Consider the following 16,178-nt stretch of genomic DNA (forward strand, 5'->3'; position numbering starts at 1 on the left):
GATTATGAAAATTTTTTTTTTTTAAAAATTCTACCGAGAATTAAAGTTTTAACTAAATTTTTATTAGAAATTAATATTTTTGAATCATTTCAATGAATTTTAATATTTGAAGAAATATACAAACATTTGTGACGCACACTGAAGAAAAGGTACATAAGAAATATTTTAAGGTTATGTTAGTGTTATTTTAAAATTTTTTTTTTAAAATTTTTAAATCAATTATTTAAAAAATTTTTTCAATTTTTTGCAAACAAACAAAGATTTATAATAAATAAAGATTTCAAATAAAGTAAACAATAAACAAATTTTTCCTCTTTGTAGTTTAACAATAGGTTTAAAGCTGACGGTTTGCCTATATTTTTAACTTTATCAAAAAATATTAATAAAAATATTTTTATAGTTATTTTTTTTTTTGAAAGGAGTTCAATGGTCATAAAAAAATTGGAAAGAAAATATTTTGAACTTTTTGATTTTTGATTTTTCTTAAAAATTCATAGATTTTAAAATCCATCCGTAATTTTGTAGAAAATATATTTTTGAATCCATAAATAAACCGATTTTTACTGTTTTTGAATCATTTTTTTGAAACATTAAAAAAAACATTTCTTTAGGTTGAAAATTGCAAAAAGACCATTGTTATTTGATTGTTTTATTTTGAAATTCATTTGTTTATTTTTCTAATTTCAAATCATAATTTTATTATAATTTGTTTATACTTTATTTTTTATTTTAAAAAATTATGATTTGAAATTAGGGTTAGAAAGATAAGAAAAATAAATTTCCATATTAAAAATCCAATAACAATGGTATTTTTTTAGCATTTTCAACATAAAAACAATGTTTTTTCAAAAAAAAAATTCTTGGAAAATATAGAAAATAATTTTTTTATTTGCCAATTTTTTTTTAGATGCAAAAACACATTTTCTACTAAATTACTGATAAATTTTAGAATCTATCAATTTTTAAGAAAAATAAAAATTCAAAAATGGTCAAAAAATTTTCTGACCGATTTTATTTTATAATCTTTGAATTTCTTTCAAAAAATAAATATAAAATTAAATTTTTTAACCCCTTCAAAGTAAAATCCACCCTTAATTTTGTAGAAAATATATTTTTGTATCCACAAAGAAAAATTTATTTTGACTATTTTTGAAGCATTTTTTAAAAAAAAACATTGTTTTAGGTTGAAAATTCCAAAAAATACAATTTTTATTTAATTTTTTTTTATTTGGAAATTCATTTGTTTATTTTTCTAATTTCAGCTCATAATTTTATTATAATTTTTGTATATTTTATATTTTTAATTTAAAAAAATTATTCTTTGAAAATAGCTAGAAGAATAAAGAAATGAATTTTCCATATAAAAAAAATTGCATAACAATGGTATTTTTTAACATTTACAACTTTAAAACAATGTTTTTTTTTACAAAAAAAAAATGCTTAAAATTATTAAAATCAATTTTTAATTCGACAATTTTTTTGTGGATTCAAAAACATATTTTTAACTAAACTACTGATGGACTTTAGAATCCACTAATTTTTAAGAAAAATAAAAATTCAAAAAGGGTCAATCATTTTTCTGACCGATTTTATTTTATGACCTTGAATTCCTTTCAAAAAATGAATATAAAAATAATTTTATTAACTGCTTCACAGTTCAGTGAAAATAAAGTTTTTGGTGCCATAAATGTTCAAAAAAAAATTTTTTTTTAAACGTGACATCGTCATATTGTATATTTTTGGGGTCACTGAATCGAAATCCGTGGTTGAAAATTCAAAATTCAAAATGTCGACCAAAAAAAATTTTGAAGTAAACGAATTCGTCAACTTTAAAATTTTTTTGGTCGACATTTTGAAGCCGTCATTTTGCATCGCAAGTAAAATTCAAAATTTCGACCAAAAGGAATTTTAAAGTTAACGAATTCGTTAAATTAAAAAATTTTTTAGTTTTTACTTTGAATTTTGAATTTTTGACCACGAATTTGGATTCAGCAACCGGAAAACCCCCGAGTAAGCATTTTCAGACAGAATCGTTTACTTTGAAATTTTTTTGGACGCCATTTTGAAGCCGCCATTTTGAATTTTGAATTTTCATACAGGGCACGACATTTTTGTGCCCCTGTAGAGGTCAATGACAGTGAAGGAGTTAAAGATTTAAATTATTTTCTTCATATAGTTAAAAATGTAGGCGAACCCTCCGCTTAAGAAGATTTCATAAAAATTGAGAAAAGAACAAGTTTTGTTTCTTCAGAAAATTCGACCTTGAAATTAACTTCTCAATTTATATCTCGTAGGAAAAAAAGAATAAAATTTTTATCACACTTTAAATTACAGATTGTTCGGTAATGAAGACGTTGATTTGCGAATGTTGACTAATCCAAATGCGGGACGACCTCCGACACCACCGCCGCCAGTTATTTCCGGTGAGGAAGGAAAAGACAGTTGGGCCAAATTGAAAACCCCCTCGAAGAGCAATGATCGAGACAAATCGGAGAAAACCTCCTCAGACGAGAAACGTGATCGCGATCGAGTGAGAGATCCCCTTGGAAGACCGAGACTCTACAATAAACTTCCCGAAGATCCAAAAGAGAGGCGCCGACTCCTCAGTAATGAGGATCAAGACCCAAGGTTTACGCGACGCGGTCGTGACACGGACAAACACGAGCGAAATTCCGACCGGAATATCGAAATTATTTTGAAACAAGCAGCGGAGCAGTTGAGTCAAGGAGCGATATCGAAGGCTGATTATAATAAATTGATACAGGAAGTTCTGCACATGACGGAGATGCAAAAATTAAAAGTCGCGCAGAGACAGGACAAGGAGGTTGGTTCGATGGTTTGGGAGAAGGGATCGTCAATGGATATGAAGAATAGAATGGGAAACTTTCCGATGAAGGACGGCGATCATCATAGGAAGGAGTATCCAATGGGAAGGAACGATGGACCAAGGTGGCAGCAACCTTGGCAACGTCCCCCTTGGGGTCATCCACCAGGTCCGCCTTTCGGAGGCCAAAATCACTTTAACCCCGATTTTCGAATTAAGGGCCCCTGGCAGAATGCGAGGCACTTCGGACCGATGCGTCCCGATTTTAATCAGTTTCACGGGAATTTTAATCCGAATATGGGTCCGCGAATGGGGCCAGGAATGATGGGGCACATGGGACCGAATGGACCGATTATGCCTAATATGATGGGACCGATGGGTATGGGGAACACACCGCTCCCGATGCCGGGCATGGGATCGATGATGATGAATGGACCTTTGGGGAAAATTATGCATCCTGTTCCTGCGATAGCTCCGCCGGTTCAGAATTCTTCGTCTCCCACGTCGACTCCGAAGTACGAGCAAGAAGAACCCGAGGGGGAAACTAACGGACCGGTGAATAAGAATTCTTCCTTCAACTGCGAGTTGCCTACGCCGGATCAGAAACTCCTGGACGAAATCTCTAACGACGTGATGAGGTCCATTAAGATCGATAACGTCGAGCGGGAGATTAGATACTATGACCAAACCGCGGTCGTGTTTCTAAGTTGGGACGATCCTAGGGAAATCGGCTTCCAGGACGGAGTGCGAAGAGTCCTGATCGACGGGAAGGAGACCATCACCTGCGCCTTTAACGAACCGTACAAAGAATTTCGGTACAAGGACAAAGTGCATAGAATAAAACTCGGCGGACCAACTCGGGAGTTGTACGTCGACGACCGTTGGTATGAGTGCTACTTCGGTGGACCGCCGATCTCAATAAACCTCGATGGAAAAATAGTTAGTGTCAAACTAGAAGGACCGTCGCCGCAGGTGAAAATCGGTACCTCAAAGAGAACTGATCTAGTGGTAGGAAAAATAAACCTCATCATCAACGCCAAGGACATGGTTCCCCTCTTCCTAGACGCGAAACCCCAGAACATAAAAATCGAGGGCAAGTCCCACACACTAGAATTCATCGACTCTCTCAAGACCGCTCTACTCAATGGCCAACCGTTCAAAGTCGAGTTCGGCGATCTCCCCAAACCAATAATCGTCGGGGGCAAAAAGCATTTCATCAGATTCTCCGTCCTGCCCAGAGGCGTTCGTGCAGGTCACGTGAAAATTAACGGAATGAGAGGAGAAGGACCAGTCGAATCTCCGCCTTCTTCGCCGAAAGTCAGTCCGAACACGAGTCTCGAGACGCCGGCTTCGACAACAACTGTGCCACCAACCGCCGAACAGGATTCCACGTCGCAAGATGGCTCCGACTTCCCGTCGACGAATCCGAATCCGAATTTACAACTGGATATGTTGTCCTCGGTCCTACCTTCGGCGATGGCTCCGTCTTCGGGACTCTCCTACCAGGCGGAACCGGTGGAAAATCCTCCTGCGCCGCAAGCGCCGGTTTTGAATCTAAATATGGATGAGTTGTTCCAGAGATTGGTGGAAACGGGAATTGTGGCGAATCTTTCGGAACCGAAGAAACAGGAGGAGCCGGAGAAGGAGAAACCGGAAATTATACCGGTCTCGTTTGATGACGATAAATCGTTGAAGGTGAAGCAACCGGCGGTCATTGGTTTATTGTACAATGGAATGCAGTGTAGCTCTTGTGGTTTGAGGTATGCGACACCGGAACTCACATCTAGGTACAGTCTTCATTTGGATTGGCATTTTAGACAGAATCGAAAAGGAAAGGACTCGCAGAGAAAGGCTCATTCACGAACGTTTTATTATGATCTTTGCGATTGGACACAGTATGAAGAAGTTGAGGATCTTGAGGACAGAGGTGAGTTTTTTTTATAATCATTTTTTTTTTTTTTTTTTAATTCACAGTTAAAAAAGCTCTTCATTTTAACATTTAGAAGTGATACCATAAATGATTCTAGAAATTCAATTATTTTGAAAAGTAATAAAATTCTTCGCAGACATTCAATTAATTGTGTTCGAAAATTGAAAAAAATCCTCGTCAGAATTTCAAATATCTTTAAAAATAATAAAATTTTCCTGAAAATGATTTTTTAATATATACATATCACTGGATGTACGAAATTTTGAATTTTTTAAAAATAATAAAATTCTTCTTCAAAATTCAATTATTTTTAAAAATTTAAATAAAATTCTTGGCAAAATTACAATTATTTTAAAAAATTTTCCTCAATTTAATTGTTTTCAATATCTACTATTTTAATAAAATTTTTCAAAAGAATTCAATTTTTTTTAATTTTTAATAATATTTTGCAAAAGAATTTCAATTATTTTATCAAATTTTAATAAACTCTTCAAAACAATTCAATTATTCTTAAAAAAAAGTAGTTAAATTTTTTAGCAAAAATTCAATAATTTTTAATGCAATTTTTAAAAAATTTCATGAAGGAATTCATGAAAAATAATTGAAATGTTTTGAAGAATTTATTACAATTTTAAAAAATAATTGAATTTTTTTGAAAAATATTATTAAAATTTTTTTAAAAATTGAATTCTTTTATATTTTTTAGAAAACTTCAATTATTTTAAAAAATTTTTCTCAATTTAATTATTTTCAATAGGTATATCTACTATTTTAATAAAATTTTTCAAAAGAATTCAATTATTAAAAAAAAATGTTGATGAAATTCTTAGCAATCATTAAATTATTTTTATAAATAATAAAAATTCCACAGGAATTCAATTATTTAGAAATTTTTTATAATTTCTTAGCTGTAATTCATATATTTTCAGAAATAATAAAATTTTTTACAAAGATTCAATTATTGTCATAAACAATAATACATATCATAGAATTTCAATTATTTTTAATAGAATTTTAATTAAATTTCTCGAAAAATTTCAAAATTTTTTATTAAAATCTTGGCAAAACTTCAATTATTTTCAAAAATTTTTCTCAATTCAATTATTTTTAATATTTACTATTTTAATAAAATTTTTCAAAAGAATTCAATTTTTTTTAATTTTGAATAATATTTTTCAAAAGAATTTCAATTATTTTGTCAAATTCTAATAAATTCTTCAAAACAGTTCAATTATTTTTATAAATAGTAAAATTTTTCGCAAATTAATACAATTTTTTGAAAAATTTTATTAAAAAATTTTTAAAAAATTGAATTCTTTTATATTTGTCAGAAAACTTTAATTATTTTCAAAAATTTTTGTCAATTCGATTATTTTAAAAAATTGTTGATAAAATTCTAAACAAATATTAAATTATTTTCATAAATAATAAAAATATAATGGCAATTCCACTATTTACAAATTCTTTATAAATTTCTTCTGAACAATTTAATTATTTTCTTAGATAATAACATTTTTTACAGAGAATCAATTATTGTCATGAACAATGAAACTCATTATAAAATTTAAGTTATTTTTAATACAATTTGAATCAAATTCCTCGAAAAATGTAATTATTTTTGAAAATTTTATTAAAATATGTCGAAAAAATTTAATTATGTTGATCAAATTCTTTATGAGAATTCAATTCTAAAAAACATTCAATTATCAAATAAATTCCTTTTTGTATTTAAATAATTGACTTCTAGTAGAATTTTCTAATTAAAATTGATTTAAAAATGAATTTCAGTTAAATTTTTAGATAATAATTGAATATTAAAAGCATTTTGGCATGAATTTTTAAAAACAATTGAATTTTGAAAAAATTTCAAATCAAAATCTTTGAAAATTTGAAATTGTATTAAAAATAATTAAAATCTTGTGAATAATTTTATTATTTAGGAGAATAATATTGAATTCTTGCAACGAATTTTTATTACATTTTTTTTTAAATAATTGAAATCCTTTAAAGAATTTTATTATTTATGAAAATAATTGAATTCTTGCAACGAATTTTATTACATTTTTTTAAATAATTGAAATCTTGTATCAAATTTGGTTATTTATGAAAATAATTGAATTCTCGCAACGAATTTTATTAAATTTTTTTAAAATCATTGAATTCTTGCGAAGGATTATATTAAAGTTTTAGTATATAATCTAATTTTTTTTTGAAAAATTTTATCGAAATGTAAATTAATAAAACATGAAGGTATTAAACTAAAAAAAATTGATAATAATTGATACGAATTTTTATAAATTATGTTTTTAGCACAAAGTTGGTTCGAAACTGAGAAGCAGACAACGGAAGTTGAGAATGCTGTTACAGAAGACGTACCTGAAGAAGCTGATCAACCTAGTGTTCCGACTGGATCAGCAACTGAACTTCGATGCCACGTTTGTCACGACGAATTTAAACAATTTTATAACGAAGAAATGGAGGAATGGCACATTAAACCTGCAGTCGTCTTTGATGGCAACAATTTCCATCCCTTCTGTCTGGAGGATCATAAAGTAAGTCACTCTTTCAAATTTTACCCATTGCAATATATTCTCTTCATTTAAATACTTATATATTTTAAATATTCTTTGTTGCATTCCTGCGAAATAGGAAAAGCTCCTTGTGGTATGTGCTTTTGAATTTGCTTCTAAGTCGCACAGTTATTTATTCTTTGCAATTTATTATTATTATTATTATTATTATTATTATTATTATTATTATTATTATTATTATTATTATTATTATTATTATTATTATTATTATTATTATTATTATTATTATTATTATTATATTATTAATCGGTGTTTTCCTTCTTTTTATTTCAATTTTATTTTAGTACCGCTATTTATTGTAAATACAATGTCGAAAGAAATATTTTAGTAAAACTGAAAATTGTCTTCCCTTTTTGATCAACGTAAGAAATAATTTTAATCGATAAAATAATATTTTTTTTATTAATTATTTGCTCCTTTGCATCTTTTGGAAATGACTTTTTATTCAATTTCATTATTCAGAATTTACTTCTTTTTTACCACACGGAGAGAGAATAAATATTTAATTTTGTAAAATTTCCAATTTAGGGAAAAAATGCGAAATTTTGATATAAAAAATACTAAAATTTATTAAAATTTATGTGAAATTTAGAATAGTTATAATAAATATCAAAAATAATAATTAAATTTTAAGCAGGGTTGTCACAAAAATTTAATTTTGTTTTTCCCTGATTTCCAGACATTTTAATTTTCCTAGGAATTAAGACTTTCAAAAATTCAAACCTTTATGAAATTACACAACTTATATAAATTTAAACTTCCAAAAAATTTTTCAAAAAAAAAAAAATTTAATTATTTCCAAAAATTTTAATAAAACCCTTTGCAAGAATTCAATTATTTTTAAAAGTAATAAAATTTTTCACATGAATTCAATTGTTTAAAAAATTTAATAAAATTCATTGTCAGAATTCAATTATTTTCAAAAATAATACAATTTTTCATAGGGTTTAAATTATTTTTAATATAATTTTTAAAGAATTTCCTTGAAAAATGTAATTATTTTTAAACATTTTTTGCAAGAATTCAATTACATTTCACAAATAATTAAATTCTTCGTTGAAATTAAAATATATTCAAAATCTACTATTTTAATAAAATTTCTCAAAAGAATTCAATTATTTTAAAAAAGTGTAATAAAATTCGTTGCAAGAATTCAATTATTTTCATAAATAATAAAATTCTTCATAGGATTTCAATTACTTAAAAAAAATGTAATAAAAATTCGTTGCAAGAATTCAATTATTCTCCTGAATAATAAAATTCTTCACAGGATTTCAATTATTTTTAATACAATTTTAAGTAAATTCTTTGAAAAAATGTAATTATTTTCAAAAATTTTATTAATATTCTTTGAAAGAATTCTATTATCAATTATTTTAAATAAATTTTGCAAAAGTTCCTTGAGAATAATTTCAAATCCGTTTGTTTACAATTTAATTTTACGAAATTTCGATTATTCGGAAATTCTTCAATTAAATATTTACAAAACAAAAACTTGAAATAATTTCAAAAGAAAATTCAATTAAACTTTTTCAAAAAAATTAATACTATACAGAATCGTTAGTTAAAAGTATGAAAAATTTAAATTTTGAAAGATTTTCATTTGAAACATTTTCAAGATTAGATTAGAAAATTCTACGAGAATTCAATTATTCAAATACACAAATAATTAATTTATTGAATAAATGAATGTTTCCTAAAATTGAATTTTCATAAAGAATTTTATGAAAATAATTGAATTTTTTCGAAGAATTTTAATAAAATTTTCAAAAATAATTACAATTTTCAAGGAATTCGATTCAAATTGTATTAAAAATAATTGTACAAAATTTTATTATTTATGAAAATATTTGAATTGTTGCGAAGAAATTTATAAAAAAAATTTGTAAATAGTTGAATTTCTGTGGAATTTTTGTTGTTTATGAAAATAATTTAATGATTGCTTAGAATTTCATCAACATTTTTTTTAAATAATTGAATTATTTTGAAAATGTTTTTTAAAATAGTATAGATATTGAAAACAATTAAATTGAGGAAATTTTTTGAAAATAATTGTAGTTTTGCCAAGAATTTTATTAAAAATTTTAAAAATAATTGAATTTTGAAGAAGAATTTTATTATTTTTAAAGATATTTGAAATTTTGACAAGAATTTTTTTTAATTTTTAAACATAATTTAATTTTATGATAAGAATTTTATTACTTTTGAAAATATTTGAATTTCTGCAATCATTTGTAACTTCTCCAAAATTCAAGTTTTTCCATTACTTTAATAAAAAAATCCCTGACTTTTCCCTGACCGGTAGCAACCCTGTTAATATAAATTTACTAAATTTCTTTTAAACTTCAGTACTTTTTAAGTATAAAATTTTCGATTTTTGACATTTTTTCCCCAATTTGTAAAATACTGTTACAGAATTTATTTATTTATTTTTATTTATTATTCTCTCTCCGCGCACTAAATAAAAATATTATATTTCAACATTGTTTTGTTAGTTAAAAGTCGCTCGATTCACTATAAAATTGGTAAATCACTATTCCAGTAGAAAATATTTCTTTTATGCTGAAAAAATAAATAAAAATGACGTTTTAACTATTTTTTAAAAAGTAAATATCAATGAAGGAAAATGTTATATATTTTAAGAAATTAAGAAATATTTAAAAATTAAATCAGAGTTTATTTTGTAAAAAATATATTTGAATTGTTATTAAAAAAGAAACATTTTATAATTACAGCGAGCCATAGAAAAATCGGCAGAGGCACTTGAAGCCCTAGTTGCTTTGGAAGAGAATAAAGAATTAAGTACCGAAACAGAGGAGAATAATGTTGAAGGAAAAGAAGTTAAAGGCGAAGACGATGTTGTCTTAGAAGAAAAAGAAGGAGAAAGCGAAAAAGAGAAAGAAACGGAAGAAACAGAAAAAGACGGCGAGGAAAAGAAGGAAGAAATGAAAGAGGATGTAGAAATAGAAGAAATCAAGACTGATCAATTAGATGAAGTAAAAAGCACAATGGAAGTCGACGACACGGGTGCAGAATCTGATCCTGAAATTGAAGTTACCGAACCACCGCCAGCGCCTGCCATCGAACAGATTGATCTTGAAGCAGAGGAGAACGAAGGCGATAAAAGTGTTGAGAACGAAGAAGAACCTGTAATCGAAAAGGAAAAATTGGTAGAAAGTGACGCCACGAAAACCGAACGAGAGTCTTTCGAGAACATCAAAATTAAGGAGGAGCCTTTGGATGAGCCCGTAATTACGGATGGTACGGAATTCAATTTTGCTAATGTGGAAATAAAGGAGGAGCCAATTGAAGTTGAACCAGGTAAGCTTTTCAAATATCATTCTCTTTTTATTTTTAAGAAAGGAAAAAACTTTTTAAAATTTTTCATTTTATTTAGATCGATCAATTATTTATTACTCTATTTTTCTTAAAAATGAAGTAAAAACCGCTATCTGTATATTTATAGTTACTATGTGATTCTTCACGTGTCTCCGTTCATTATTTGCATTAATTTTTTTATTAATATTCTATTAAATTTGAATTTTTTGAAAAATCTTCTACATTAATAATCTTTGTATTCCGGTAATCTGTTCGCAGTTTGCAGTTAGTTGTTGTTTACTTTTTTAATAATTTTTCTTTTCAAATATTTTTAATTTTAAAATTAATGTATTAAAAATCATTGAATTCTTGCAAAGAATTTTGTCAAAAAATTTGCGAATAATTGAATTCCTTCGAATCGATTTCTCGAGAAAAATTTAATAACAATTTTAAGAAATTCTAATTAAATTCTTTTGAAAAATTTCCTTGAATTTATTTTATAAATAATGGAGTTTCTTTAATAAGTGTAATTGAAAATTGTGAGTTTAATAATTATAATTTTTGCGATGAATTTTACTTCAAAAGGATTTCTTGACAATAATTTATTTTAAATTTTTGAAAATAATTGAAATTCTGTAAAGAATTCAATTATTTATGAAAAAAATTGAATTCTTGACAAGAATTTGTTTCAAATTTTTGAAAATAATTGAAATCCTCCGAAGAATTTTATTATTAATGAAAATAATTGAATTCTTCCAAAGAATTTTATTTTTTATGATGATAATTGAATTCTCACGAAGAATTTTATTAAAATTTTTGAACATAATTGAAATCCTTTGAAAAATTTTATTATTTATGAAAATAATTCAAATCTTGCAAAGTTTTTTATTAACATTTTTGAAAAATAATCTAATTGTTTTAATGAAAATTTAAATTATTTGTATGAATTTAGTTAACATTGTATTGAAAATAATTGAATATTTAGGAAGATTTTGCTAAAAATTTTAGAAAATAAATTAATTCTTTTGGAAAATTTTATAACGAATTTAAAAAAAAATTGAATTCTTTCGTGAAATTTTATTGATAATAATTGCATTTTTGCAAAGATTTTACTATTTTAAAAAACAATTGAATTGTTTCCAAGGTTTTATTAAAATTTTGTTGAAAATAATTGAATTTTTGCAATAAATTTTATCTTCTTAAATGTTTAAAATTTTTAAATTAATGTACTTAAAATCATTTAATTCAATTATTTTAAATACAATTATAATTGAATTCCAGCAAAAATTAAACTATTTATAAATTCTTCCTAAGAATTTAATTATTTTAAATACAATTTTAATATATATAACTCTTCTCAAAAATTCACTTATTTTTTAAAATTTTGCAAAAATTCAATTATTTGTAGAAATAATAAATTTTTTCGCAGGGATTCAATTATTTAATAAAATTCTATTCAAGAATTCAATTATTTTCAGAAATGATTAAATTATCGATTTTAAATAAATTTTTCAAAATTATTATATATTTTTTATTCAGCTAAAATTTTAAATTCCTAAAAAAGAGAATGGAAATTTATTCTTTTCGAACTCTTGAATTTAAAATACTATTTTAAAAATATTTCAAGTTCTTGAAGAAAAAGGATATTGAAATCTGTTTTTAGAATATTTCAGGTTTCTCTTAAAAGACATATTCAAATTAAATTCAGTCAAGTTCACTATATTCAGGGATCCCAAAGTGGCATTTTTTCACTTTTTTAAAATTTGATTATCTATTTTACTCATTTTGGAAAATGTTTACATTTGTTTTTATTCAAACTTTAATTTAAATATTTAATTAATTTATAGGAGAGGAAAATTAATTTAATTAATTTGTATACAGTAGAAGTCATTTTCCCATAACTTTTGATAGTGAAAATGACTAACGATTTTCAGAGTTGAACCCTTCTCGACATTCACATTTCATTTTTATTCAATTTCAAAATTAGTTTATTTATATTTTCAATTTAAAACGAACTATTTAGAGAATTTGTCGTTTAACAAAAATTTACTTATATTTTCTGATTTTCCAGGAAATTTTCGATTTCTCTGATAAATTATAAGTTTTTTAACTGTTGGAGACAGACTTTCAGATAATAAATTCAATTAAATAACAATTAGAACAAAAGAAAATTCTATCTAATATAAATTTTGTTAAATCATCATTTTGACGAGCAATGAAGAAAGATACTGAAGAAGCAAACATTTTTAGGTTATGTTTGTAATTTTTCAAATGAAAATATACAAAGGAGGCAACTCTCAATATAAACCTCTCATTTTTAAGTCTTCATTATATCTAAAATAATAAATACTGATTTCAGTTTTACGAAATTAAACAGAAACTTATAATTAAGGGGAAAATGAAAAAAACATAACCTTATAATGATTTGCTTCTTAGGTACCTTTCTTCAACGTGCTTTTCAATTTAAAAAAAATATAAATTATTTGTAAAAATGGAAAGTAACAGGAAATACTTTATGGTTTATTTGATTTTAAGAAAATATGCGATTTCGTAAAGTTTTTGACCTTTTCAAAAATTGAAATTTCTTTTGGAAACTATAACTTCATTTAAGATGAAAAATACAATTTTCCATAACCCTTTTTTTTCAAATGAAACCAGAAAAAATTGATTTATCTCCTTAATCAGAATTTTATGAAAAACTTTAATATTTATAAAAATGTTTTATATTAAAATAAACAGAAGCTGTGCCTGAAATCATCGAACCAACAGAAGTGGACACAACACATGCAGCAGTGAAGTCATCAATCGATGGTAATGTCGAACTTGATTCAGCGCCTGCCACAATTCCAGCTGCACCATCGAAAATCAAAATAAACATCACAAAACCTTTAGCAACAAATAAAGAACCAGAAGAACAAAAAGAGCAAAAAGAGAGTTCTGTTCCTGAAATTTCAGAAGTTGAAAATACCAGTCCTTTAACACCAGCATCCATAAAGCCTTATATCAAATCCAGACAACTTCAAGTTTTTCCGCCGGTGGAAAAAGGTGAAGAAATGTCTGGATTGTGCACAATCATGTAAAAAAAAATTCGAAACAAAAAAACGTAAGTATTTGTTGTGAGATTTAAGTAAAATTTTCAACATGACTTTAGATAAATTAATTCACCATCGAATCAACTTGTAATCTATTATCTCGCGGTATTTTTTCTATTAAAAAAATCGTTTCCAAAAATTATCTTTAGGCTAAATTTTGAATTATTTTTTAACGAATAATTTTTAGTTTTTGCTCTTGTTAAAGGATATTTTTTTATTTCTCGAGTATATAAAATATTTGGAAATTATTAAAGAAATTTAATTTAATTAAGTCCAGTGTCCTTATGGTTGGTCGCAAGTTAAAAACTGTCGATTTATTTACTTGGAAATTAATTTACCGGATTAAAAATTGCATTCTTAATTATTAATTAATTTTTACGAAAATTAACGAATTCTTTCGATATTCAGTGAAAGTTTTCATTTCCTGGCCAAAGCAAAAATACTTTATGAACAATTGCATTTAACTAAACATATGGTTCTTTAAATGGAATTTTTACAATTTCAAATAAAAACTCTTTGTTTAATATTTTTTACTCGGTTATTTGATAATTTGTTATTTATTAGTTATATTTACCAAAAAATTCCAAAGAAGCCGATTCTGTGCTTTCATCTTTACTTTGACTTTCACTTTCATTTTCATCTTTCATTTTGAATAAAAATCTTTCAAAGTGAAAGTGAAATTAAAAGTCAAAGTAGAAATTAAATTACATCATCAATAAAGTGTCCATTATTGCCCTAGGACAATAACGAGTACTTTATTGACCTAGGGTAATAATGGGCTGTTTATTGACCGCATTCAATTTTTTTTTTGCAATTTATTTTTAATGTTCTGGTTTTTATCTTCAACTTCACTAACAAGGAAAACTAACTTCACTAATTAGAAATTTATATAATTTACACAAAATTTACAAAGTGTAGAAATTACATTTTTAAAGACCATATGTTTAGTTAATAAATGCAATTGTTTATAAACAATCCGTTCGGGTTCAGCTTCGGCCGCGAGAGGTATAAATTAACTGAAAAGTAAAAGAATTTACTTTTTGTAACAATTACTAAAAATTACAAGGAGAGAAAATTATATTAAATTTTGTAACAGTATTTCAGAATTTGGTGAAAAAATGCGAAATTTTGTTATAAAAAATACTAAACTTTAAAAAAAAACTTATCTGAAGTTTAGTATAATTATATTAAATATAAGAATTTTAGTTAAATTTTAATATAAATTTACTAAATTTCATATTATTTCTTTCACTGTTTAGTATTCTCTATACGTTTCTAAAATTTCGAACTTTCAAATGAACGAAAATTTTTTCCCTTTCAATATTTTTCAATATTATTATTTTTTATTGAGAAATAAAAGATAAATTTAACATACATTAAGAAAAAAATTCATGTTTTTAATTTGTAAATTAATATTTTCTACCAAAATTCAAATTTCAAAAAAGTAACAAAAAAATTCGTTTATTTGAACGTTTAGAATTTTAGAGGCATTTTTCTATGTCAAAATTTCGATTTGTTGCACTTTTTTTCTCAAATTGTAAAATACTTTTTACAAAATTTAATATATATTTTCTCTCCGAGAAAAAAAGTGTATTTTTAGTGGTTTAAATTTGCAAATAAAGAAATTGACCATTTTTACTTGCGACCAGTCATTTTGTGGGTATTTTCGAACAATTTTTTTTCCTTATTTTATTGAAAAATTCAGTCGCCATCAATTATGAAAAATTGTCAATCAGAAAAGAAAAAATTGTCCCGTCAGGAACTATCGAAATTAATCGAAGCAAAATTGAGAAATAGAGACAATAAAAAATTTCGTTAAACAAAAAAAAAATTAAATTAAATTTTCTCACTTATAAAAAAAATTAAGTTTGTAAAAGTCGGGCAAAAAATACAATTAGAATTTCTACTTCGCGATAATGATTCCATGTTGATTTACTAGCTTTTGGTTTAATTTAAACAATGAAAATGACTTCTCGCAACAAGAAAAATTTAATTTTGTAAAAAAAACGTTTTTAGGTTTATTAACCCCAAAAGCGGTAGTTGGTGTATTTCGTTACTTTTTTGTTGATTTTTTTATTCTCATGCAGACTTTTTGCCCGAAATAGGCAATTTAATTAAAATCTTATAAATACAAGATTTGTAAAACGAAAATACTTTTCGCTTGGGGTAATAAAGTACCCCAACAACCGCTTTTCTGGTTAGTAAAATTTTAACCTCGAATTGATATCAAATCCTACACTTGCGTCTCTCGTCTTGAAGAATTCCTTTCTCTTGGATTCAATTTAAGACAATTTCCAAAACAATTAAAAAAACAACTCATTGTAACTCATTATTTTGTTTCTCGATTTTACAAGCAAAATTCGACTTTAAAGAAACAAGTAATAAATACTTGGACATTTTTTTAAAACATTACTATTAATAGT

General features: G+C 25.6%; 1 protein-coding gene across 3 annotated transcripts in view; it reads left to right on the forward strand.

The window, feature by feature from the left end:
* The window catches only part of LOC122512348, a 49,136-nt gene extending 34,247 nt beyond the window's left edge, over positions 1-14,889 (forward strand). For 2 of the 3 annotated variants that reach the window (XM_043628126.1, XM_043628127.1), the window contains exons 9-13: positions 2,335-4,751; positions 7,065-7,306; positions 7,404-7,418; positions 10,081-10,666; positions 13,403-14,889. In XM_043628126.1, coding sequence (XP_043484061.1) covers positions 2,335-4,751; positions 7,065-7,306; positions 7,404-7,418; positions 10,081-10,666; positions 13,403-13,743 — 3,601 coding nt within the window. In that variant the 3' untranslated portion in view covers positions 13,744-14,889. The remainder of the gene's footprint in view (positions 1-2,334; positions 4,752-7,064; positions 7,307-7,403; positions 7,419-10,080; positions 10,667-13,402) is intronic. The other variant, XM_043628129.1, reaches the window with a different exon arrangement.
* The last annotated feature ends 1,289 nt before the right edge of the window (positions 14,890-16,178 follow it).

Source organism: Leptopilina heterotoma, unplaced genomic scaffold (assembly GCF_015476425.1).
Source record: "Leptopilina heterotoma isolate Lh14 unplaced genomic scaffold, ASM1547642v1 Lhet_97, whole genome shotgun sequence".
Taxonomy (NCBI): Eukaryota; Metazoa; Arthropoda; class Insecta; order Hymenoptera; family Figitidae; genus Leptopilina; species Leptopilina heterotoma.